We start from the raw sequence: 27,323 nt of genomic DNA on the forward strand, positions 1-27,323 counted from the left end.
GAAATTGATTGAAACAAGGAAACAAAGAATGAAATTGATTGATATTAATAGTAATTATCAAAAAAACCCACGTCTCTAGTCATCTAACAGATGCTTCTTGTTGCACATTAACCTGTGTGTGTTTTGGTACATGAGACTAATCTATGTTTTCTTTATCTGATGCATTAGAAAACCCTAGGAGAGAAGATCCAAGACACAATGGTAGGGCACAGTGGGTTAGGTCCACGTGACCTGCTCTCGCCTGAAAGCGGCAGCCTGGTAAGGCAGCTGGAGGTCAGGATCAAAGAGCTGAAAGGGTGGCTGAGAGATACAGAGCTTTTCATCTTCAATTCCTGTCTGAGACAAGAAAATGAAGGAACAATGGATGCTGAGAAACAACTGCAATATTTTAAGGTAATAAAAAAAATCATCGTTTTCATACTTTAGGGTAGGATAGAATATTTATCTTATACATAATGCAATGCATGTACATATGTAATCATATATTCATATTTTCACCTTCCTTTCTGTACTATGTGTTCGTTCATGTTGATTTTATTGAATCTTTACAATAATATTTATTCCTTAGACTTTTTGCAAAAGAGATCTTTAGAGGGCTAATCACATTGCAATTGGAAAAGCAACAGTATTCTTTCATTCTACTTCACTGTAAAGTTGAGTTTTGTCATGAGAAGCTTCAGTCTGAATTTCACTCCCTACATCAGTTAAATTCATTAATGTGTTGCTTGACCATCACTTTAATAGCATTTTTCTCTGCACCTATGAGTCAAGAATAGCCTATTTGAGGTCACGTTTACAGATATGAATTCAGCACACATGAGAAAATATGCAAGTTTGTGGTGAATAGATATGTGGAAAAAGACATATACACTATGAGATTTGCATTAATCTAGGCCACATCTTAAGCCTAAGCCTGAAGATTTATGGAAAGGAGGGAAAAGAATTGTTGTCACAATGCTATATTCAGATGGATAAGCTCCTTCAACTGAAGGCCAGCATTCAGCTTTGCAACTGACTTCGTGGAAGTCATATGTTTTGTTCCATTCCCCAAAAGTAGTGGGACCATTTAGGAACGAGGGCTATTAAATTAGCAAACAAACCTATTAGAACCATGTGATTTCCTTCTGTTCATAGCTATCACTTATGAATAAACCCTCACCTGAGTCATCATTACAGGTCACTTTACTCTGCAAGTGATCTTTGACCAAAGAATAAGAAAGGAATCACACGTAATTGTTGAGCTTTAGAGGTAAAAAGGTTTTTCTCTTCCACAAGTACATCAGGGTGCCTAGGGCAACAGCAGTCTTAAGGTGATGGACAATTTATTAAATACTCACCTCAAAGGGAATTTTGCAAATACATCTAAACAAATATTTTTTATACAAGCATTCAATAAAACACCAACAGAAAAATTACAGTCTTCCCAATTAGTCATTCCTTAACTTTTCTTTTTCCAATCACAAGGATTAGTGAAAAGGTAGTGTCAATGTAGGTGAAGTTGGTGAGGTTTTTTTCAGGTTCTTAAGCATGTCCATTTGAATGCAATTTTAAGTTTTCTTATGACGTCCATATTGTTTGGGGTTTTTTAATGATTTGTGGTCTTCTGCTAACGGGGAAAAAAACATGCTGATTCTGGTTGTTCTTTCAGCAAACTTCAAAGCTAGTGATTATGAAGGAATGTTGATAGACCTGCAGAACTTCACAGCAATAGATCCATGTTTTCCATAGGAAATGCTGGATGCTTCTTATTTCTGTGGACAATTATGGCATTTATTATTTAAATAACTGTGGATTTGAAAATCTAATTTCAGACAGATTTGTTTTCAAATATACATATTTTGTATATGTGGCTAAGACTTTCATAGATATATATATATGAACAGAAATACCATAGCAGTGTTACTTATGTATTTGGAATGTGGATAAATCTCTCAAATGAAATCTTTTAATGTATATATACATGACATGATGTCATGCCAAGGGCTCTAGAGATGTTAAACAGGATAGTACCACCCACCATGATGTAATCAGAGTATTTCATTACTCGGTTGATTATCTATTAATTACATAAATAATACATTAATTATTTTCAAAATGGTAGCCATTAGAGTATAAAAAATAATTACCTATCAAATGTGGTGAGAGCACATCACTTTGTCATATATATTAAACCATCTTTGTCTCATTAAATCTGAAATCCAGTATAAGTAAGTTTTCCATTCTTCACTGATCTCCTGGGGAAGTGTATAAAAGAGAAAATGGATATAATTAACAATACTGCAACGTATAATACATATATTTGAGAAAGAACATTTTGAACATTTTCAAAAACATTAGCTATGCCACTAGTAGGAAACCTGCTGGGGTTTAGTTTGACTTACTTTCCACTTAACTTAAGAGTTTAACCTTATTACTGCTTTCACTGTGGTAAGTGAATCATTGTTTCTTAATGGAAATTTATTGTGCTACACCATCCTGATTATACACATAGCCACTGTACACAGAGAAACATTTTTAATAAAATAAACTCAACAATGCCATTGATTTTCATTCCATAAAGTTGTGGTTTAAATTACACTTATGCCTTAGGAAAAACAGTTATTTCATTTTTCAGGTGGTTTCCTTTCATTTTGCAATTGGAGGATGAATTGAATGTATAGTTCACATGCAGTTGGGACCCAAGATGAGAACAATGTGGTGGAGGAGGGGTTGTTGAATTCAGTAGTCGGAAATTATTTTGACTTCTTTGCTTTCTCTTCTGAAAAATCCTGCCATATTAATTTGAGTGTTCTTCTTATTAAAGAATGTACTACTGCACTACTTTTCTTTTGGGATATTGCTGTGCAATAATAATACTTAGCATTTCTATACTACTATCCAGCCAAGGACCTGTACATGCTGTACAAACATTAATGAACTAAGCATCACTAAACCTTCAAGGTAGGTATTATTATCCCAGTTTTAGAAATGAGGGAAATAAAATGCAAAGAGATTAAGTGACTTTTCCAGGTTTTCACAGTAAGCCAATGGCTGCGTCAGGGTAGAACACAGCTATGGTGACCCTAATCTTTGGCGCTAACCACGAGGCAGCCCTTCCTTTCTTCCTCTAGGTGACTTCTCAGTATATTCCATTTTCATATGTGATGAAAAGAGAGTGCCTCCTTGTGTTTACCTCTGCTTCTGGTTTATGTTCAGAGTTCAAATCCTGTGAAGTATGTTTGGCTGATTTTATTGAATGTTATTAGTTAAGGTCATTACCCAGTTTATGCAAGTTGCTGTATTTCTTGGTTTTGTGGAAACTAGGTGGTATACTTTGGCCAGCCCAGCGATCTCTGTGCAACTTGATGTGCAGCCAGTCTGCAGAGCCATGTTGTTACTCATTCCACCAGCTCGCAGTGCTCCTAGCTGCCTCAAACATTTTCGTATTTAGTTACGAAGGAGAGGCCTGAATTTTGCTTCAGTCTATAGTGACACTTGCTGGCCATTCCACAGCAGCATTAAGTCATCTTCCAAGCGTAGCCAAAGCCGGGCTGCTGTCGAGGAGGGGGAAAGAGGGACCACAAGTTGCACAGCTGTAAAAGGCGAGGCATGGGTGTCTTACTCCTGCTTTGTTTTCTTCTGTTGCAACATAAAAACCTCATGAATCTGGACTAGGAAAATCGAGAGATTGACTTAAAATTCATGAGATCGTCATAACTATGAACATACATTTGTTTTATTGATTCATCCTTTTTATTTCTGTTCTGCCTTTTAAGTCCCTCGAGTTCATGTTTTCTAGCTTTTCACTGAAACGATGAGGATCAGAACCAGAAACATACTTTTTAAACGAAATACAAGATTCTCAGGTAAACACATAATTCTAGCAGCTGAAAGACCTAATGTCATGAAACTAATAATTGGCACAACTGATTTCCTAGCCTAATGATGTATCGCAATTTTGTGGGTCAGGAGAGATTTGAAGCAGGAAAGAATGAGGAGAAATAATAAAAAGAATTCACATTCTTTCATGGAAGTTTTAATAAATTTCATTTGAGTAAGATCTAGCCAGATATTTGTGTGCTTATTGGCTTGTGAGTAGAAGTGTTCTGCCACATTTGTTTTTATGCGTCTGGAACTTCAAAAACCATGCTGTTTTCTCTGCAAAATGCCCTCCAAAAGACAGCAAGGAAGCCTAAATAATTAGTCGTATATTTCTGTCACTTGCAACAAAACTTATGACTTTAGGTGTTCAAAATAGAGAAATGACCCATCAGCATCAAAAAGGTAGTTGTTACAGCTTTGACTCACAGACCAGCTTCTCAAGAACAAGCTTGGACTTGCGAGTATCTGTCCATCTTAGAATCTGTTCTCAATCATATAAAACTGTGAAAGCTTCTATTGCTTTCAGTAGCAAGATTTATAAAGGATCCTGTTCTCCTTCAGGGAGCAGGATTTTAGCAGAGGTTTTCTGCTAAATGGTGTTGTTTGGCAATAATAAAGGTGCATTTAACTTAGTTTTCTGATCTGGTTTTGTTTGAAGCAATGATCAACATGTGTGCTATATACATATATATATATCTATATATATATATCTCATGTCATACCTATCTCCTAAGTCTGTATTTGGGCCTTTTTTAAAAAAGAGAGGCCAGATTTTCAGCAGTACTGAAAGCTTGTGGTTCTCATTGACTTTAGTCAATGTATTCATTAAAGAAATCAGACTGCTTATTCGTACTAAAAAATGTTGGAAACGTTCTCTCATTTAATATTTCTAAAAGTCAATGGTCTATTGAATTCCATAGCTAGTAATAGTTGTAGCCATTTACGTCTGATTTGTAAACAGTATAAATTATCTGATGGTTGTAACTATTTCTAATGAGTAGACTCACTCAGAAGTGTGTTTTCATCTTCCACTAAATTTGTGACTGAGCATACCAGATAATGCATGGTCACTTAAAACAAAAGCATTTCTCAGCACCATCTCTCATTTCTCCAGTGCCTGAAGCAACTGAACTTTCTGATTAAACAATATAGGTTCCATTGGAAATTAATAATCAATCAGTTAATCAGTGCTTCTTATGATGCTTTTCATTTTAACCAAGTTTGCAAAGGAGTCAGCACTGCATATCTTACAAACAATTCAGTTAAACATAATTCTAGGAAATACAGCACAAGTTAGTTTGGGAGCATGTAAGATTTTGGCCAAACTAAAATCAAAGAAAAGTATTAACTTTGAGTAAGGGTTTGGGGGCTCAGAGATTGGAAAAAAGTGCTGGCTGTTCCTACGGGTGCCAGGAATCACTTTTGCTACTGCATTTTGGATCCTTTACAATTTTTGGAATGATGTTCCTGGCAGAGCTGCAATCAAAGAATTACAGAAATTCAATGTGCATGTAACAAAAGTATGCAAAACAGTTTCCAATAGAAAGTCCAAAAGAAGTCAAGCAGGTTTTAATCCTTTTTATACCTCTAAGATGATAAAAAAACGTTGTAATAATTTTAATAAATGTCTCAAAAAGAGTGCGACTTCAGAGCCCTACATCTTTTCACAGATGAAGAAATGTTTACCCAAATTTTGTTTGGATTAAATTTTAACAAACAGGAAGGCACACAGTATTATATCTTATGAAAAACAGGTAGGATTCCAAAGCCAAATGTAGCCTCATGCCACTTACAATGGTTTGAAGCAAACTCAGCCTGAATTTACATGACCCACCATCCCAAAGCAGCACTTCTCTAGACCACTTAAATGAGAAGCCACATCTTTATAGTAAAGCAGCTCTACACATTTTTTGCCAAAAATTTGGTATTTTGGCAGTAATACAATATGTGGGTTTATAGCTCTAATTTAATTTTAATATACTCAAATATTAATGCTCAGTACTCTCTATATATAGACACACACACACTCGGTACTCAGATAGTTAATATACTCAAATGTATCTCAGATTTTGATTTGATAAACATTATTTACTGAAAGAAAGTTCAGTTTGTGTTTCAATAAGCTCTCCCTATTTAAGGCAACACTAATACAATTTACAGGTTCCATTTAGGACTAAATATCCTATCTGACATAGCAGCTTTCATCCCATCCTCCGATTTGGACTGCAAAGCTCGAACTGTGAATTCTCTGAGTTTTTTTACATTGTGTTGTGGTTCAGCCCCAGCTGACAACTAGGACCATGCAGCTGCTTGCCTACCCCCACCTTGCCCCCTCACCCCCCCAAGAAGGGCAGGGAGAAGGGGGAAAAAAGGAGGGGAAAGGGAGAAGAAAAAAAAAACAACTCAAGGGTTGACAGTTTAATAGAACAATAACAGAAAAGGAAAATAACAGTAATAGTAATGACACAGGTCACTCACCACCCTGTGAATCGGTATGGAATATTCCTATTGGCCATTCTGCTGTTCTGTCTATGCTCCTTCTCAACTTCTATGGGAAGCTGAAAAGAGTCCTTGAAAAGTATAAACATCGCTTAGCAACAACAAAACCTATATGTATTATTAACATTCTTTTCACAGCAATTACTAAAAAGAAAATTAACTCTTTCCCGCCTGAAACCAGGACACATTGTTACTTAGTTTTTAATTAATCAAAATCTCAAAATTAATCATAAACACTATCTGGTTGTCTAAAACCATTTTCCCCCATGAGTGCTCCCTTTGCTGGGGGAAAGAAAGGGACACAGAAGATCTAGCTTCCACGTATGGTTAGATCTGACATGCTGCAGGGTTCCACAGAGGTTTCACAAAGAACCTGCATGGAGTTGTAATTCAGCAGTGGCGATGGCTTCCAGACTTAGACTGGGGTGTAGGATGGAGGTCACTGCAGTAAGAGGAAGAATCCCGAGTTCAGCAGAGCTCAGATACAGTGATACACTGAATCCTTTGGTGGAGGAGAGAATAGCCTAGTGGCTGTTTTTCGGCTACTAATTCATATTTTGCTACCTTCCTGGCTCTTTTTTTGATGTACTGTCCCCTTATTTCTGGTACACCAAGGTGATTACCCTGCAGACAGCATAGCTATATGGTAGAGGTATGTTAAAACAGGCTGGCTTTAGATACCTAGAGTGCAGAGATCTTGTCTGAGCTTCTTTTGGAGCAATTGGGGGGAAAAAAAGCACTTTTGGGATGCAATTAATCTGTCCTGGTTTAGGCATCTGACTGCAGAGAAGATGCACTGTACCTCAGAATACCTGCTTCCAAACGACTAGCTCAGGCGTCAAGTTCTCCATTAGCTCAGATGAATCCCACTCAAGGAATCATCAGGAATGTCTTTAAGACTTAAGGGACTTGAAGATGTTGAGGCAACTGCAAGCCCAGCTTGGAAAGATTTACTGCTAGTACCTGTAAGGTTCTCCCAGACTAACTACAGGCTTATTTCTTTTCCAGAGAAGTTGAGTCGAATTTCTCTCTCAGCCCTCCTGAATGTGCAATAGGGTGCTTATTTGAACCTTTGCCTCCTTGTTAGCTGGAGCTGGTGAGGAAGATGCAATGGGGCCCTGTCTTTCCTAGTGTACGGGGGTGGTCTGTGTTTAATTCTCATGTCATGAGTAGGCGTGTAAGACTTGAGGTCTGACTCAAGCTGACTAACACAGAAGATACCCTGGCTTAAAGAGAAAGCTGTCCCAAACTGGCCATTACAAAGCAAAACTTTCAATTTCATAGTGACAAATGGCTTACAGTTCCTTTCCCAAACCTTTCGCACCAATGACATCTGCAGACTTTGGGCTATATTTCTCCTCTCAGTCATGGCCTCTTGAAGAATCAGATGTGTAGAAGTGAAAATAGCTGACTTGGCTTCTTTTGAGAGAACATTCTTGGTTCCATCACTTATTATGGTCATTATCATTGAAGATAGAAACTATTTTCTTTTTTTGACCCACCCAAATGATTCCTTGAAACTGTGACTGCTTATTGTCCTGCTATTGCCTTGAAGATCTATTTACTGCAGAAACAGAATCTTTCTCTTCTGTTACTATCAACCTGGAAAAGGAAAAGGAAAATGAGAAGAAAATGTGATTATACGATTTATTTGATTGTCTATAACTGCCCCTTTGGAGCCATAGCATTGCATTTTCAGGTGCAAATCTCTCTGATATTAGTGGATTATTGATTAAATAGTGTCCTCTGGAGCCATTAAATCCTACTAATGAGTTTTTTCTTTAATTGGTGGATCATTGACCTAGTAGACCGTTGCCTAATTTTGGTTACAGCACTGGACAGGTTTCCCAAGTTTCAGCTTTGCATGTAAGTCAATAGATCAGAGTCGCAATAGGCAATATTATTATAGACTGTATTACTACCTTTACTCAAACTAAAAATAATTTCATACTGCCAGGAAACCCGTTGATTTTAGCAGAATTATTTGCCAGGTAAAGTGTAATTCAGTATGAGTAAGAATATGAGCGTAAAAAGAACAGGCCTTCAATATACATCCTGAAGTGTTATTGCAATCCTTATCAGGTATATTATGTATCACAAGTATGAGATGTCAGTCAGGAATGGGATTTGCAGACTGGCAACATATTACTAGAGACAGCAGAGCAGCTTAGATTATGCTTGCTCCATAAAGTCGATGGGAAAAAAAAAAAGATGGATGTGGATTCCTGTCCTTTGCAGGATGATTCCCTTACTGGTCTGTTGGGAAAGCACTGCATTTCCTCACCTCAAATAAAACTGAGGGCCTGGCCTCTAATCGGATGGATTTCCTGCACGTTTCACCAATGGCTGATGATGCAATGTCATTTGTAGTGCACCACCTTTCCCTTAATCATAGAGATGCTTATTTTCCTGTTTTGGGCACAATAAGAGGAACCTCGTTATGGTCTCTAGTCTAAGCTTTAGAGAAGGGAAGAAAGCCTGTTTCGTGCCCTCTTTGCTTTCATCCTCTCCAGTCCTCTTCCCCCACTCCTGTTGTCCTGGCAATGGAAGAATGGCAGTTGAAGGTGCAATAATAGGGGTAACGCTGAGCCTCTAAGGCCATCATACACAAACAATCACCTCACCAGACATTGGGCTTTTGACAGCCCTTAGTTTTTTGACTGTTGTTCACAGTTCGTCTTGACCACATCACCTGCTTCTGCCCTCACCTCTCATTCTAGCCCTCTCATAGCCCTGGGGCTAAACTGTGCCTCTCAAAGTCACGTCTGCCTAATTTGTACAAGAGGCGAGTTAATGTTAATTTAAAATTTAGCATATTTATGCAAACACATGCCTAAATCTTATTTATACAAGTAAGCTACTGCGGTAGGCTAGTCTACTTCAGATATGAGTGAACCTACCCCATCGCAGTGCTGCCTGCCTCTGGTTGATTCTGCTGCAGGTAACTGCTCTTGGGGGGGACTTTCAGTTTTGTCTTGAGCTGAAAGCAAAAACTGTGTGTATATTTATGATTAAGATACGGCAAAAGAATGAAAATAATGTTTTGATGTTTTAATGATATATCCATTCTGAGGATACGTTGCTTTTTTGAAATAAGACGAGGAACACCATTTCTAGACAAGCCTGCTTGCTGTCCTCGTGCATATGCAGATACACATGAAAGCACCATAATATATTTTCCTCTGTTTACCCTGGAGCAGCTCAAGCTGTACATTTTTGAATCCAAGCTAAATTTGCTCCACTGACACAAGAAAAAAGCCAAAGGATATCTCTTTTTCCTTACTCATTAGATGTGTTTATTTTTCCTTTTCCTATCACCCTGACTGTCCTGAAGTCTCCAAAAGATTAGTCTAATTTATTTTATGTTAGCTGCTTTCCCATAAAAAGGTAATACCAATGTATTGCAGGATGGTTTTTTCCTGTAATGCAGAACAGGGAAAATTCTCACTATATTTCAGAATATACCAGGCCCATTGCACCAGGCCAACAAAAATGCACGTCTGCCATCTGTGGGGGAACTAGATTAAGAAAGGAAGTAAGTACAGTATTAACATCTGAACCTCAGCCTGAGGATTACAGGTATTGATGTACATCTATGCAAGGAAGTTTTTCCTTTACAGCCTTTTAAATAGCTCTGAGGCGGGATACAAAGTTTAAACAGTTTTAACTGTTCATTAAAGATGGCTGAAATTCTGATACCCAACAGTTTTTCAGCAATTGAAGAGGGTTTCTTGGCATCTAATGTGTGACGTATGTTCAGAAACAGACTGATTTCTTTTAAGCTGTACTTCTAAGTGAATTCTAACAACTGGAGGTAAAGTTGAGCCTAACTTGATTTTGTGAAGTTTCCACCTGTTCTTTAAGTCTTTTAAACTCTTGAATTTCCACACACATTCATTTGAAACTCTGCCCAGTGTGGCGATCTAGCAAAACTGTCGAGTTTGTAAGGTCCGCTAAAGGCATATGAATGTTTGTGTAGTGTGGTTCAGGATTCATTACGAAAGCGAAACATAGCACTGATATTTATCCTACCTGTCTGATGCTTTCCTAACTTTTCTTTTAGAATTTTTGGGGAACAAAAAAGAAACCCTAGCAAATTGTGCCACTTCTTTCAATATTTCTTTGTTGGATCTGTTTCTCTGGAAAGAGAACTTCTCAAATTGAATGAAAAGAGGGCACGAACTGAAGGCATTTATAAACACAAATGGTGCCAGACTAGAAAAATGGATCCTCCTGCCATCATGTCTGGCTCCTCTGTCTGGATGACTTGGCTTATCCCCTGGAACCAAGTTAACCCCAACTTTGCAGTGTGTAGTAAATAGCTCTAAAACATTTCAGTGTGAAAATGAATCTAATTAATCCCCTGTATGACACACGAGAAAAATAAGTCTTGGGAAAGCTATGTTGTATTTCAGTAGGGAAGATGCATTTACATCCAACACGGTTTTTCTTTTATTTTTAAAAGTTACCTTCCTGTAATTGCATACTAGTTTAGAGCTAAGATAGGAGCATCTTAACAATAATGGGCACTTTTTTAACGGATTATTGCCAAAAGTGCATTCTTTATTCCAGGGAGACACTGTAATAGATACCAGTGCTTTAGTAATGATACAAGCAATCTGTAAGCTATTATAGTTTCTTTTATAGTAACTTAATCTTTATATTGTTTTATATGTCTGGAATTTTAATAGTCTTTTTAATTTATGAAGAGAAGTATATTACATATTACTAGTTACATGGGAATATGAGCTAAATATCAGACCATTGAACTATATTCTTACAAACAAATATTTTGAAGTACTTAAGCGAGCATAAGGAATAGAGAAAAGAAATTAAAGAAAGACATACAGATATAATAGCAGCTTTTATGGAATGAGCCCAGAAGCATCTATTCCGGATTGTTACTGTTTTTAATGCATATATTGTACTGCTAGAGAAAAATGGGAAAGAACACAGGTACTTTTAGAATGGTATTTAAAAATATTTTCTTTAAAATAAATATATTTACCTAATGAATAAATTATTTGCATTATTGATTGCAAATAAACACAAATTCCCATGTAATTTTTTAATGCTAGTGAAATGAATGAATTAATGTCAGCACTTGATTATATGTAGAATGTAAGAGCCTATGTATGTTTTGAAGCCAGTGCAAAAATGAAGTATTTTTTCCTATTAGTTCATTGCCATTTTTAATATGTATAGAAACAGACACAGTTCCCAAGAAATATAGTGAATTGTGCTCAGACTTTTAAGAGAGATACAGTAACACTTTGCTAAGCAGTGAGTTACAGAGAGATATGATCAGCGTAGCGATTTAGTGGTTGTAATGCTATTAAAAGCAGGGCTTTTAAATAAAGAGGACCAGTTCGCTGTTTTGAAAGAAGTCATATTCTACTTTAAACTGTCATTCTGTATTTCTGACTTGCAATTAGATGGTATTTCTAAAATGTCAGTCCCAGATTCTGTTGTGACCATCATCGTAATAAAATGTGACAGCAAAGATATTATATCAATACTTTTTCCATAATTAGCATTAAAGATCTCTCAAGGGTTAAGTACAAAGGTTTTCCGCTGAATGGTCTGCAAGTCTTGTGCCTTTAAAATCTTTTAATATAGCCAAGACTGGTGACAACCAGGAGACAAATCTATGAACAAACCCGTTTGGAGAGAATAGTTTTGTGGTGTGTGATGTATGTTACGTAAATGAGCTTATTAGGACTCTCATCTATTTTATTATTGGTGCCCAATTTAATAGAGGCATTTAAAAAACAATATTTCTGCCTGACTCCTTGAAATGAAGAAGATACATTGATATAATTGAGAGCAAATGATTGCATGTTGTGCCATTTAATCATGTCATTTTTCAATTGCTGTTTTTTGCACTTCACTGCATACTTATAGAATATTTAGCTTCAGTATAGATTAAGTCCCACAGTATGCAACTGAGTAGAGTTCCCATATTAGGTGACATTTTCTTTTAACCTTGAAATCAGCAAAAGCACACAGGTTTGGCAGTATTTTTCTAAAAGATGACAAGTCATCATTCATTTCCTATCTTTGTCATTTAGCTTTTTTATGTTGAGGAATTACTCTCTTATGAATATTTTTTTAGGAATTATTTGGTTTCTTTTTCATACAGAAACAGAAATTCTTATTTTCACCATGTGTGCCGTAAAGATGGAATTTCAAATACAGACGTGCATCACCCCAGACAAGAGAAGTTCCAACTGGCAGTGCCATTTCACAGAAAACACTGAAAACTAAATTTTACCCACCATATGTGACCATATTGTTTCCTGTTTTCCATTTATTCGTGCATTAGTGATGTTAGCCATGATTCTTCAAGTTTCACGTTAGCACTTTTGAAAACTGAAGTGCTGCAATAGCCAAAAATCAGACATAAAAAGGCATTTTACATTTTGTTAAGAGTTGCAGTTTGAGGGTTGTAGTCAGAACCGTAGCTTCCATTCTCGGATTTTGCCTTAATTTCTGCATATGGGTGTTGTACTAAATAACAACAGTTCCATCTTCATTTCATCTTCCATCAGACAACAACTGATGCAATAGGAAGGGTATCATTCCCTCCCTCACATGCCCACATCCTGTAACAAGGATGAAGAGTAAGGCTTTAACAGACCAAGGTTAGACGGAAACTTCCTCTTGGACCTGGTCATTCCAGATTTATGTGCAGCCCATCTTCTTTCGTTTTCCTAAAAACACCCAGTATTGCCCATACACAGAAACACAGCCTAAGCCCAGAAACAGCATTTGTTTCAGTGTAGCTTGACTTTTTTTCTGAATCTGAAAACACAAAGAAAATCTATCTGTGGAAGTTACCATTTGTCATCTTCTAACTATTTTCAAAGCTCTGGGCACCTCTGCATGGACCTCTGTTATTCCTAATGGTAGAGTGAAAGCAAAAAAGTTGGAAATGGTTGAAGGAACTTCAAATCACATAAAAATGAATTCCCCAAACAGTGCGTAATAAATGATGCTACAAAAACCATATCTCAACATTTTATGTAGTGATTATATGTGGATTATGTGGATTTAAGTGAACTAAACTAATCTTAAACTGACTTAAACTATTTTAAAGCATAAGTCATCCCACGGAATTCTCTGAGAACCTTAGTGCTTTTAAACAATTAGTATTAAACACTTGCTCCAGAATCTTGATGCAATGGTGCTTCAGTGGCCAACTCATCTCCCATCTTGTGTGAGAAAGCCGACTTCCCACCCATGTCCTGCAGTCGTGCGGAGCAGGCGGTGCGGCACAGCTCAGGCTCTGATACGCTGCAGGAAGGCTGAGGGATGGAGGGGGATTGAGGGGATATAATATTCCTCAACTTCCCACCTTTCGTTGCCTCCCATGCTCTCAGGCACTGCCTAAAGCTGCACACGTGTTTCTGGTCAGATGCCGTTCACGTAGGAGTCACGCAGTTACGCAGAGCGCCTTCTGTTCAGATCATGGCTACTTCCATCCCCATAGATAGTGCCATTAGCCCATGGCTTGGGAAGAGTGTTTGATGTCATTCGACTCAGCAGGGGCTTTTCCAGATGATTTAAGGCATGGTATTAACAAGCTGTGAAAGTAGTTTCAGCTAGCCCTTTTTAGCTATGCGGGTGATAACTTCAAAGCACTGAAAATAGGAGTAGGCAGAGGGAAGAAAAATCTTCCAAGATTCAAACAGCATAGACAGGAATCCTCAGTATGGGAAAATACGACTCGTAGTAACGTTATAATGAATAACACCTCAATGTTATCAGGGTATCTGTTGCGAAGCAAAGGGCTCGGACACGAAGTCAAGTTCACACACGGCAGCTGCGGTTACTGTGTATACTCTTAGCCTGCACCAAAGTCAAATACATTAGTTTGTCTTGCTGCAAATGATTTAAGTAAATGCATTTCTCCCACATTTGCAAAGGTTTGGATTGTATTTACAGTTAACAGAGCTCAATGGATGCATGGTAGCGTGAGGAGCCACAATCGAAAGTGTCTGATCTCTTAATCTATATTTCAGCAAATCTTCTGCACGGACAGGATGCTAAGTGAGCTTAAGCGATGCTTCTCAGTCTACTGTTAGATCATTTCCTGGTTTTCTCAACTGTCAAGTACCCAGTAGCTTACTGGAGCAGCTGTAGACCATCAGGCCCAAGCCGCAGTAGAGATGCTTATCATCTTTCTTTTCCTTTTTTGTTTTTTTATTAATCATGAATTATAGCTGTTCATTCTCCACATAGAATGTACCTTCCAAATTATTAAAGTTGCCGTGGTCCTGGAAGCGTACTTTGCATGTACAATTGCCGTATTGACAGGTTTTTATAGAAGCATACCATTTTAACAACAGCAGAACATGGATGGATATACAACATTGTGGGATGCCATGTCATAGGATACAGGCCATTATTGCGTCCCTTTAGGACACTGTATACCAGATCCTAATATTGCTTAGACTCGTTATTGCTAGTGCTATTTTACAGGGTTTAAAGATGTCTTGACATGATTAAGTTCGCTGGCTTTTAAAGTATTGTTGCTATAGCCAACTCTTTCAACACGCTGTTAGATACAAGCACTTCATTCTTCTCCTGTTTAATATTAACCATAATATCATGTAATAAAATTGAAACAAAAGTGCCATAGGCCTAATTGTACTGTCACAGCCATGTAAATCAGAAATAGCTTCAGCAAAGCTACTGTTATTATGCTGGTGTAAAATTGATGTAAATTAGAAATGACTTGGATGCCGTAGCTCTGCTTGCAGATAACACAATGTAAAGGCCTCACTTAAACTCCTATATAATGGCTTATGAATGAAATACTCCTTACCTCATCGTATTATATGGTATTGTATCAGAAATGAGCAATATTTATAAAGGATGACATAATCAGGTAGATCAAGGTAAGTTAATGTTACGGGGCCAGCTTCTGAGCTGTATTGACTTCCATGAAGGTTATGCAGATCTACTTAGATTTGGCTGCCATCAGAATATAACTTACCATCACTCCCATGAAACTGAATTGCTTAGCTGTTATACAATGTAAAATAAGAATCCTGACTTTATCTTTAGGTAGATTTTTTGGTTTCGTTTGGTTCGGTTTGGTTTTTTTTCCTGATGTGACGTTAGGCTAATGAACAGCATCAGAAAGGAAATGTGCCAGACATGGTGGTTACATCAAGAACTATGTAGGAAACTAGTAATGAACTCTAGGAAAATAAATAAGGGCAAGTTCAGGAAACGTAAGTGAAAATGCAGCTCTGGTATAAATTGAATAATAAAATTCCTGGTCATATTTTGCCATAAATAGGGGTTTGGGAATTTGTCATTCACCTTATTTAAAATTCAGAAATATTAAAGGTACAGGGTTCTCTCATTATAGAAGTAATAGAATTCTAGCTATTACAGAGTTAGGGTAATTTAAATAGCTATAGAATGCATTATATCAATAAGTGGAACATCTGTATGAAATGTCCACCTGCTGATATACTACTCAGTGTACTTTACAATGAAATGTACTTAATCATTTTAAGACGTCTTCTAATGAAGCCTTATCGGGATTAACATTTTGAACACAAATACTTTTAGGCATTAAAACTTCCGCTTTAAATGAGATTGCATTGTCTTGTTTACCCTTGTTGATTAATAAGCAATCTGTTAACTGTTAGAACAGCCCAATTGTGCCAGTGAAAGTAGATTAGTAATTCAGCTATGTTTGTGGGTTTAATCATCATTTCTCTTGAAGGCTTTGAATAAAAAAACCACACTTGCACGCTATCCACAGGCAAAGAAAAGATTCGTATTTTTAGATGTGTATACCAATGTTTTGCTTCAGACTTTCAGCTTAGTATTATTGATCAAGCACATACTTCGAGCAACAAAATACTTCTGTGAGGTACAACATTTCTAGGTATAAATTCCAATTTTTAAAGAAAAAGCGATATGAAAATCCGGAAGTTGAATTCCCTTTCAATAGAATGTTATTGTTTTGCTAATAAAATTCAGGCAGGCAGGTCCTGATTTTTTATCAGTTAACGCTTGTGAACAGCTTTGAGAGATGCAGTGGCGTTTTTTGTTTGCTTATTATGATTAACTGAAAGCTTAAAGGCAAATACCTTGTCTTCAAAAAAGATGATAGTTCTGATTTTCTCATGGGGTCGTGCACTTTCATCTGTGGCATCCCACAGAGGGAAACAGATGTTGGCAAGTTACAATTTAAATTATCTGGAAAGCTCCCACGTGTGGAGCACAGTCCTGTTAAATTCAGGAGGAGCACAGGCCTATGATAATAGCAGAATACTTGAACCATGCAATGCTGTAAAAGTATGGGGTCTCAGAAGCGGGGCTGAAGCAGTCATCCTCAGATGCGTTTGTGCCTTGTGTACAGCTCCCTAGATACTATTATTAAAACACATTATGATTTAATAAAATCCTGAATTGATGTTGAATGACGGTAGAGTGTGATTGTGGAGAAAACCCTGCTTGAAAGCACCCCATGCCATTAACTGCTTCCGGGTGGTAGATCTCTCCATAGTTTTGGCAGGTCGGATGCGTTATTTGTACTGCTATTCAATGAGATTTGCAGTGTAGTTACTTTGGTTTCTGGCATAGAACCAACATATCCTGACTCCCATCAATATTCAGCAATATAGGGGCTTAGTGATTATCTCCCATCATGCAGTTCACGTGAGACTGCATTCTTGGTAGCAGTGGAATCAGTATGATGAAATAAATGCAGTGAATAACTCATCTTTAAGAAGGATACAGTTATCATAGTATTCCTACATTTACTTCAATATGGAACTACCCTGGAAATACTTTATGACAACAAAAAACATCTGTAAAGAATTTTATACTGAATTTTCTTCTTCCTTGAGGTTTCTCCTCTGACAGGGTAAATATGACCCATAATTTCTATTGCTTTTTCTAAATATATATATATATTCTATTGCACGCATACCATTTTTTCCCTGTTTTTTCCTGAAGAATTTCTGAAGCTGATTATTGTCAGGGTAACTCATTTCAGATGTGTCCCAGTTGAATGAAAAAAAAAAAGGAAGAATAAACCGGTCTACACCATAAAACTTTCAACATTATTGAGACAGTTAGCTATGTGTGGCATTTGTTTGAAGGAGACTGAAAGTAGCTCTACTCCTGTGCTATTAAGATTAAGACTGTGTTTATCTGAAAATAAAACATTAAGCTTTGACACTAAGCATGGGAATTTATGGAAGAGCTGAAAAAAACTGTTGTAAGACAGAAATTGGGCACCGTTAAATATCAGATAATAGCTAATGTTTTAATTTGCAAAGTATTCCACACTGACATCTGTTGTTTGTCTGTCCTGCAGTCTCTATGCTGTGAGATCAAACAGAGACGTCGTGGGGTGGCCTCAGTGCTGCGATTATGCCAGCACCTCCTGGATGACCAGGAGACCTGCAACCTAAATGCAGATCATCAGTCCATGCAGCTGATAATCGTAAACCTTGAGAGGAGGTGGGAAGCCATTGTCATGCAAGCTGTCCAGTGGCAAACAAGGCTACAGATGAGATTGGAAAAAGACTCGGTGAGTGGTGCTTGCTTTAAAAAGATCTCGTGTGGTTTCATTCTTCAGAAGAGACACTTTTTCATTGCAAGACAAACACATTCTTCTCAGAGTGTTTTCTTCTGACTGAAGGTGCCATTCCCAGTAGTTACTGCCAACAAGCAAAGCTTTAGTTTTTCACAAAGCATTGTGTTCTATGGACAAGACTGATTAATAAGATAAACTTGCAATATACATGTTCTGTGTGCTGGATATTTAATCTCATCGCATCTGATTCTGTCAGGTGATGAAAACAATCTTCTCCTGTTGCCAAGTTGCTCAGTACCTAACAGAACTGGGCCCAGAGACATATTTCACTGATTGTAAATAGATTTCAGAAAAAGTATTTTCTGTGTAAGTAAGACTGGTTTAATTAGCATCCCAGCAGTAGCTGTGTATTTCACGTAGAATGCCATGGGTATGTGATTAATATACAAATCTGTCTTATTTGAATATAAGTAAAATGCATTAATTTGCTTTTATCTCAGGGAAATGATTCCTAAGAGGCAAAATAGTAGTCTGCTTAAACCATCCATTAAGTGTCATAAATTAGACAGCTTCTCTACAGCAGAAAACTATATTACAATGCAGTATCTACATTAAAACAATAAACCATAGGAAGAACAAAATAATCCCTACTGTAACGCCATTGACTCTAATGGATGAATTGGCTCAGCATGTTTTGTGCTACTATCGTAATGCTGAAGTCTGTGTACTGCAGCTACATTGACAGCAATGATAACCCTATGTAGTGCATACGCTGTAGAGCCTTGATGAGATTTGAGAATAAGCAACATATATTTAGCTTATGCGATTTTTTAGGTTTACATCAAGCAAATAAAAGGAAGAAATGCTCGACACTTACATGCTTCCTAGCAATTATCTGACTAACAGTGAAATACTACTTTTGACTTCTTTTTGTCAAAGTTCCTTTACAAAAATAGTTGTAATTCTTTTGTTCAGTTATGGTAGCGTAGTATGGAGATATACAAGACATTGCTGAGAAACAGCAGCTGTTCCTGAGTCTAGTTTAGGCTATTAGTCTAAACAGGCCAAGAAATGGTGAGTTAGAGAGGAGGATGCTGTGGACGAGTGAACTGTTTAAGGTAATATGAATCTGTTGCCTGCCTTTATCAAATGTTATAAAGTAGGAGTCCTCCTCTGCCCGTTTGGTTTATTGGCTGCTTTGCTTTAGGTATTGAGATAGAAATGGGACTTGAGGAAGGAACAATATTTGAATAGACATTCAGGACAAGTTAAGCAGGGCATGTCTCTTTATGAAGCAACATGGAAGGAAGACATCATTGAAAAGCAGATTGAATGTCAGCGTTGGTTTTATAAGTATGGGAGTAGTCAACTGACAATGTAAGAAGTGTAGATAATTGAGGATAGTCGGTTAAGCCCCCCCCAGATTTGGTCTGGTTAGAAGTGTGAAAATGGTGAAGCTACATGTGATTGTACAAGGGTACAGAGAAAAGAAAAGATTATTTTTTGGCCTTTCCTTATACATCTGTGTGCAGAGAGGGAAGTATCAAATGAAGAGGCATGCCATTGGAAACAACCAAGGAGATCAGCTAAGAGCTTTCACTGTATGACCAGCAGAAAAAGGTCAAATCTTAATGATGCTAAGATTCCTCTCATTGAGCTAATGAGAGCTGTAGATATCACAGCTGATGCAGATTACCAGAGGGAGAACAGACATACTGGCAGGACGTGAAGAAAAGAGGAGATTTGGGGAAGACAGGGCAAGAGTTCCATTTTGTCTGTGCTTAGTTTATGTTAATGGGCATTAAAAAGGAGATATTTAAAAGAGAGGCAGAAGAGAGGGGTTAGATGCAAAGGAATTTACTTGAGCCCTCAGTTCAGAGATGAACGCTACAGATATCTGAATGTGTATTATCATCTAAAAAGGAGAAATGGAAGCAGGTAAGGAAAAAAAACTTGTTGAAGTCTAGTGAAAAGCAGAAGATGAAGGAAGAACAATTAGTGAAAAAAACCACAGAAGAGGTAGAAAAAGAATCTATAAAGCAGAAAAATCCAAGGCAGTAATATGATGAGAATCTGATCAAGTCAAATCAAAAGTAAAACAGAAGCTGGTAAAATAAAAATCATGAGAAATTTTTAGAGAAATTTCAGTGGAATTAAAGGAAGAAACAGAATTAGTGAGGATCCAGAATAGAAATAGAAAATTGAGGTAGGGGTTTTAAACAACACATTCACATTTAAATGAGACAAAAATTAAGCAAAAGAAAAAGACAAATGCCATCTCAACAGTGGCAGAGCTCTTGAGGTTTTGATGGTAATGAATCCGGGAGAGCAAGAAATGAGAACAGAAGTAAGAGAAGCCAGCAGTGAAATAGGCCAGGCAAGTGAATGGGTTAGAAGATAAATATGAGACTGGGGAGTAGAAAAGATTGATGAAGAAAGAAAATATAATAGTAAAGCCTTTTCCTTCTCTTCAGAAACACTAGTTATATTTTTGTGATAGTTCCATCTTCAGAATATTTTTAGTCATATTACTAATCTATTACATCAATAGCTCTAGTAAACTGTTGGTTAGCGCTACACAAAATGTTTAATGAGCTGACCAGCAGTAGAAAAAACAGCTGAATTTTGGAGCTTCAAAAGCAAGTGTGTGCAGTATTAGGTAACAGCCAAACCAAAAAATAGTTCTCGGAATCCTGAATTTTAGTTGCTAGAAGCTGACTATGGCTGAGTTGGGTCTATAATGGCCCAAGAGAGATTGGACTGGATTTCTACTGTGCTTCTCTAAAAGGAGAAGTGCCACAAAGATGATGAACTGCCTTTTTCATCTACAAAACTTATCATTTTGTTGTAGTAAATATGTATCTTCTGTAGAACTTGGAACAGAAACAAGTTGTGTTTGTGAGATAGCTTAGAGAGTGCTGAACGGAGGTCCAAGTTACTGTAGTGAAAGCGCATTATCTCCTTTTGCACGTGGGCAGCTGCTGTGTGGAAGCCGTTTGCTGTTTGTAGCTGCAGTTACTCTAAATAAACTGTTATGAGCTAATTAGGGCTCAGCGCTGCTCTTGCAGCAGGAGCAAAGTAAGTCTTGTGTTTCTGGTAGGGATTGCAATTGATGAGGAGTTGAGGCATGGTGAGGGTATGAACGCTGCACCTTGCTTGATATCTGGGCACGCAGAACTTCAGGAGGTGCATGCTGCTTTGTTCCCGCTTTGCCTGAGATAGTCTGGAGTTATTTGTTGGGCTGAGTTGACTTTCAGCAGGCAGGCGGTGTATCATTCTGTCTGCTGAGAAATGGCAGCCATTCAGAGCTATCATGATGCTCATCTAATTTTCACTGTGGGTTGTTTTGGTTTGGAAACTCTCATCCTAGGCTTGTTTATAACAATATGATTCTTTGAAGGATGTCAGTATCTATAGGTTTCTCATGTTGATAAAACTATCTGTATTCTCAATATTTAAAGATGCCCCAGCCACTGCATGATTCAGGTTTCTTTGTCTTCCCTGGCCCGAGTTGGCATGTTCCAGCCTTCCTTTTCACTCAGTTCCTGTGTAGTCATTTCTTGGGTAGGTACCAGGACTGTTTCTTCTGCTTCCCTATCTCTCTGTATTTGATGGTGTGCCAGTCTTGGCACACAAACAGTATCCCTTGGTAACAAGTCTTTATTTGTGGTTGCCCACAAAATACTGTAATTTATGAAAACAAATGAGATGGTTTTATACCCTGATGGCATCTGACTCATTCATGGCATCTGACTTGCTGACAGTAAATAAGATAGCCCAGATGATTATATTGCTTCATATAAGTGTAAGAGTCACTGGTATCTCCTACTGTCTTCTTAATTTGTGTACTGGGATCTTCCTTTGTCCTGTTCCTGCCCCTTTTTGCATTCCGTCACTTATCTGGGCCACTTAGAGCATTATAGAGGTATGCTGGAATTAACCACAAAAGGCTCTTAGGCTTCTTTTGGATTGTTTGCCTTCATTGATGGTTTTCAGCAGTGTTTCATTTTGCTCAACTTTTGCCATAGTGAGCACCATAAGTTTACAAATAACAAGAAGTTATTACCATGTACTACAAGCACCTACAGTTTGGTAAAAGATGTCCTTCTCATAAAACAACAGTTATGTCTAGAATGTGAAATTATCAATAAGAATCACTCCAGAAGAATGAAATGTAGTTAGATCTAGTAGGTTAACCTAGCTATAAAGAATGAAGTATTCATACAATGAAAAAAAAAAAACAAAACACTCAAAGATTACTTTTAAAAAACAGTAGGACACTTGTCTGTTACTGGAAGCAGTCCTAATCTGTTTTAGCAAAAGAGGTTTTTATTTCCCCCATCTTGGGTTTTTTGGGTGGGTTTTTTTTTTTGTGGTAAATTCTTTTCCCCCAGATTTATCATTCCATAGTTTGCTGATATAATGTTATATGTCACCTAAATTTTAGCTTCAGAGTTACACAGATGCCTTATAGTTTGCCTAACAAGACCCTGCTGGCAATCATCTTAAAAGAAAAAGGAGTCTGTCTGGCAATTGCAACAGCAATAGCAACAATCTTTAGTCAACTAAACCCAAAATTGCTATCTAAAATTCCTGCTCAACAGCCGGAGAAGCTTTAACTCACTGTGCACTTTCCTTGAGAGGGTCTAGTCTACTTGAAAGGCTGAACAGTTAAAAAATAATTTGGGATAGACTCAGTCATTGTCATGCACACAAGTTTACAACAGTTAAGTCAAAGGGGGAATATGTAGATTGTTTTATGCAAATTTTTTTGATCTTCTGCTCAGCCAGTGGTATACCCAATGTAAGTTATGCGTTTAGCCTCAGTGGATTATTCCAGCAGCTACAGATGTTCACAGTTTGGGGATGTCCTGCCCAGGTCAGATATGTCTCTATATAGAAAGCCATTTCCATAGATGACCATGGAATTTAACTTTTCTGGGACTGTTTTACCAATACTGGAGTATGTAAAACTTTTACGCTGCTATGGCTGAGAGAGAGACGAAACTGTGGTTTCTAATGGATTTTACTTCTTAAGATGCAATTCAATATTCCTGCCTTTTTGGTGACTGGAGAAACCGCTTTTTCTCCAGACTGCTCAGTCATTGAATGAGAAACATATCTGTTTTATGGAGCAGACAATCTCTTTTCTTATTCAACAGAGAGGGCTAATTATTGAAGGGACGGTATTAATCATGCTTTTAAAATGGAGATTTTGAGCTAAGGCAATAAGGTGCTGTAATTCTCACATTGTCCTGAAAATATATGAAATATTCATTTGTCTGATCACTAAGTTCACTACTATGCTTCCAGAAAAAAAAAAAAAAAAAATTTATGTCTGTTGTTCTCCTGAGTCATCCCATGTGTACACTACACTGTATGTCCAGCAAAACCCCCATCTGTATTGGCTTGAAAGTATGCTGTACATCCAGCCACATAATTGAAAATAATAAGGCCACAATAAATGGGATGGCCTTGGGGTATAACACCCAAGGGATTCAATTGGTGTCGCTTTGCATCAATGTCCATGCATCATGGTAATTGAGGTAACATAACCAATTACCACATTTTAATTAGAGTTGTAAGGACTTGGGAAAATCTGCAATGGTGAGACAGCTCACTTTAAAAAAAAAAAAAAAAAAAAAGGCACCTCCCTTTTCCACAAGCTTCTTTCTTAGGAGGTAGAGAGCCTGCTTAAAGCTCTGTTTAGGATTTTTTCCAACTTCCTCTTGGTTTCGTTCTTTATAATGCACTTTGAAAAACAAGTTGTTTAAAAATACTATATTGCTTCTGATCTGGTATCTTTATCCCTCATCTATTTCTGTGATGCTTTCTGGAAAAGAAAAAGGTTTTTAATAATGCTGGGCATGGTGTCTCCCCTTCACTTCTTTATATTTAATTCACCGGTGCAATATTTTTTCAAGCCATGGACTGACACTTGTTCAAAGCTTAAAATAAACAAGACCAAAAAACAACAAAAACCCTGCCTTCAGAGGTAAAAAATGAATTTGTCATTGTTCAGTTGCTCGTTAGATAGCTTCTCTAAACCAAAACTTGCTTTCTAAAAGATTCTTATTTTATCACAAGACATTATTTGGTAAGGTGAGACCCATCTAAAAATCATGCATAAAATTTAGAAGTTCATCAGAAGTGCCTAATACAGCAAAGTACTGAGGGATGATTAAGTTAATTGGCCGAGGAGGGCATGTTGTAAAGTGCTCACAAAGTAATTCTTTAATGACTTATGTTTGAACCTTTACAAACTCTTTTTTTCATTATCTATCACAAGTCATTTTTGTTTTGATGCTGGACCTCTTCATAGTGTAGTATATGACAGTACAATCTTGATTGCTTGTATTTGTTTCTGTCAGTCATCTTTTACTCATATTTCAACACTGAAGACTGCTCACTTTGGCACTTCCTTAAAATATGGGGTTTTTTTTAAGTGACTGGATATTTGATTGCAGAGTCCGTGATGTGATGCACCATCCTTGTACTTGAGGTGCCTGTGTTTTTGAGCTTCTGGGTTGCATTGCGTACCTGATTTGTGACATGGAATAACTACCTGTAGGATCTAAAAGAAAATTACGTTAAATGTTCTAAATTTTTCTTGACTTCAATTGAACATAGGTGATACGCCCTGCATTCTTGCAAGAAATTATGTTTTTCTCATAATTTTCTTGAAGACCAGCTGTAGTTACAATGGCAGCCATCATGGCAGCATGCAGAGTCTGGATGATCTGGCAAAACTAAAGCTGGTGAAGTCCTTCTTTTTGAGCAGATCTTGGTAAAAAAATTGCAGACTCAATGGAGTTTAGTCAAAATTAATTAAAAATTCAGATAGATGCCGTGTTATATTGTTGTGAAAATCATCTGAGTGGTCACCTGCAGTGGTAGCTTTTCAGAGTGAATAAGAAGAAAAAAGAATACATTTAAGTCTTTCCATAGAGGTCTCTTCTCCATCCTCACAAACTGCCAAACTTTCTGTCACAACTAACAGTTTAGGGCAACAATCCAGAGGTGAAATACTCCATGCGACATTACCAATCTGCTAAATTATTCAACTGTTTCCCTCACCTCTGGCAGATGTTGTTATGTTTTGCCATGGCTTTGTAAAATGATGGGGAGCCCAAAGGGTACATTCAAACTCATAACCCCAGCCAAACCAGAACAAATTACAGTCCTCTGAGAGAGCAAAACCTCAGAGGTGATCATCTGTGCTCACTGCCACCAAGTCATACTTTAAGCGGTTGCTCTAATTTTAATCACTTTATGTGATGCTCTGGTTGTTGGCTGGTTTAGGCAAGGAGAGGCTAATGGTTAATCCAGACTCCAGAGACTAAGGCAGCCCTATTTCACAATCTCTCATAGTAAGCCTGAGCTCTCCTCCTGGAGAGGATGGAACGTAAAGGTACGTACTCCTAACTTTCTCTGGAGTCCCAGGAGATGATTTGGGAGTGGGCTGAACAGTTAAGGTTGAGAGCAAATGTACTCGCCAATTCTACCTTATTGCTTGTGTGACCTTTGTTCTTTTCTGTTAATGAAAAGGGATCACGGCACAGAAAGTCTTCACGTGTAGCACAGTTCCAGTATGGACAGTGGTAGGAATAGGCTTTCCTGTGGAGCCTCTTCCAGTGCTCCATAAGGTGAACCACCTGCAGCAGAAAGAGCAGTTCAGCTTTCTTGCTCTTTCGATCCTTTTCTCTGCACTAAAATTTCCAGACATACAACACTTCCTGCTAATGCTGGTGGTGTCGCTTACATCTCAATTTGTAGCTTCCAGTATAATGAATCCTACAAGAACGTTTCTTGTAGCTTGTTCAACCACAGTCCTACAGTAGCAGGTTTCGATCACCATCCACCTCAACTGGAGTGAATATACTTCTTTGAGACACATGTTTCTCTTCTGTGACTCCCCGCTAATTCTGCAGACGCGTTTAGTTTCTTTGCCCTCTCCAGGGTACCCAGCAAACTTTGTAATGTGAGACGTGAAAGTTACTTTTTTTTTGTTGCTGGCATGAGCACAGGAAGATAAATGAAATTACATTAGAAGTAAAGAGTTATTTTAATGGGAAAATCAATTGCTGCAATACTTAATTACCCCAAGCCCCCTTTGATATTTTTTTCTGGACAAAGCACACATTTCTGTGCAGTATTTGAAATTTACTTGCTTTTTTAGAAGACAGGATTCTTTATAAGACTGGGAATGCTTCATAATGGCTGATCATGGTTTTAAACAAAAAGGCTGCAAAAGCAAAATAAATAAAACATATATTTCCTAGTATTATTTTTAAACTAAACATAAATGCTTGATCACATATACCTACTGTCCACAGACCATACTACTGTGAAAAACTGACTTCAGATATTCAAAGCGGAAAATATCACGGTCACCGTATTACAGGACTAGGTTCCTGGTGTTATAATTAGCTCAAAGCATAGTGTCTGAATTGGGTATAAAACACCATGTCTGTACTAATGTTTTTTAATAGTAGCCCGTGAGTGGTCTGTTTCAGTGACTGTGACAAGTCTTCTCTTTAAGTCCTGAATACTTTGAATTTTCTTCTCTATTATGCTCTGTTAGGGGAAGAATTGCATAAACTTGCTGTCTCAGTGCCACTAAGTTTTGTATGTACACCTACATCTCTATTTATATTTTAAAAGGATTACTTCATTGGACTTCTTTTGTATTCCTTTTCTGATTAATGCAGTTTTAATCTGTTCAAATGTATAAATTCAGAGAGAAGGAAAACTGATGTATTTTAAAGTTAATTAAACACTGTAAACTGTTATATCTCGGGAACTTTCAGGGCTGGTCGGTGGTGCTGCATTACCCAGTGAGAAGCTGGAAATCTTTTCTTTTGGGGATATACAAAGCTTCCTCTTTTCTTAACACACAAAGTAAAAGGTACCCAATGAAATTATTAGGCAGGAGATTCAAAACAATCAAAAGGGAATACTATTTGCAGTGCACGATAAAAATGAGACTTTTTCCTACAGGGTGGTGTGGATAGCAAAAATACAAATGAGTTCCATAAGTAATTAGAAAAATTAATGGAGGAAACATCAATTAATGCTTATTATCCCAACTCTAAAAGACCCCAGAGACTGGCTACTCAAATTTGGGATGGCAGCTTCTATACCATTCTGTGTGTTTGAGGATTTTTTAACTTTTCCATAAACATTCACTACCGGCTGCTGCAGGAGATGGACTCAGCTGAATGGACTGTTGATCTCACCCAAAATGACAGATGCTTTTAGAAAGCACATGAACTTGCAGATTTGAAGGCCTACCTGTACTATATTTTTGTGTATAACAAAGAAGTTTTAAGGAATGCCTAGAGGGTTTTCATTGTATTTGAGTTTTTTGCTATTTCCAAAGGCTGGGATG

At 37.5% G+C, this 27,323-nt stretch overlaps 1 protein-coding gene across 1 annotated transcript in view; it reads left to right on the top strand.

Moving 5' to 3' along the window:
• Positions 1 to 27,323, top strand: part of AKAP6 (A kinase (PRKA) anchor protein 6) — a 232,497-nt gene that overhangs the window by 185,834 nt on the left and 19,340 nt on the right. Inside the window, 2 exon segments of the mRNA XM_009886945.1 lie at positions 169 to 393; positions 17,711 to 17,926. Coding sequence (XP_009885247.1) covers positions 169 to 393; positions 17,711 to 17,926 — 441 coding nt within the window.

This window comes from Charadrius vociferus, unplaced genomic scaffold, assembly GCF_000708025.1.
Source record: "Charadrius vociferus isolate BGI_N301 unplaced genomic scaffold, ASM70802v2 scaffold14, whole genome shotgun sequence".
Classification (NCBI taxonomy): Eukaryota; Metazoa; Chordata; class Aves; order Charadriiformes; family Charadriidae; genus Charadrius; species Charadrius vociferus.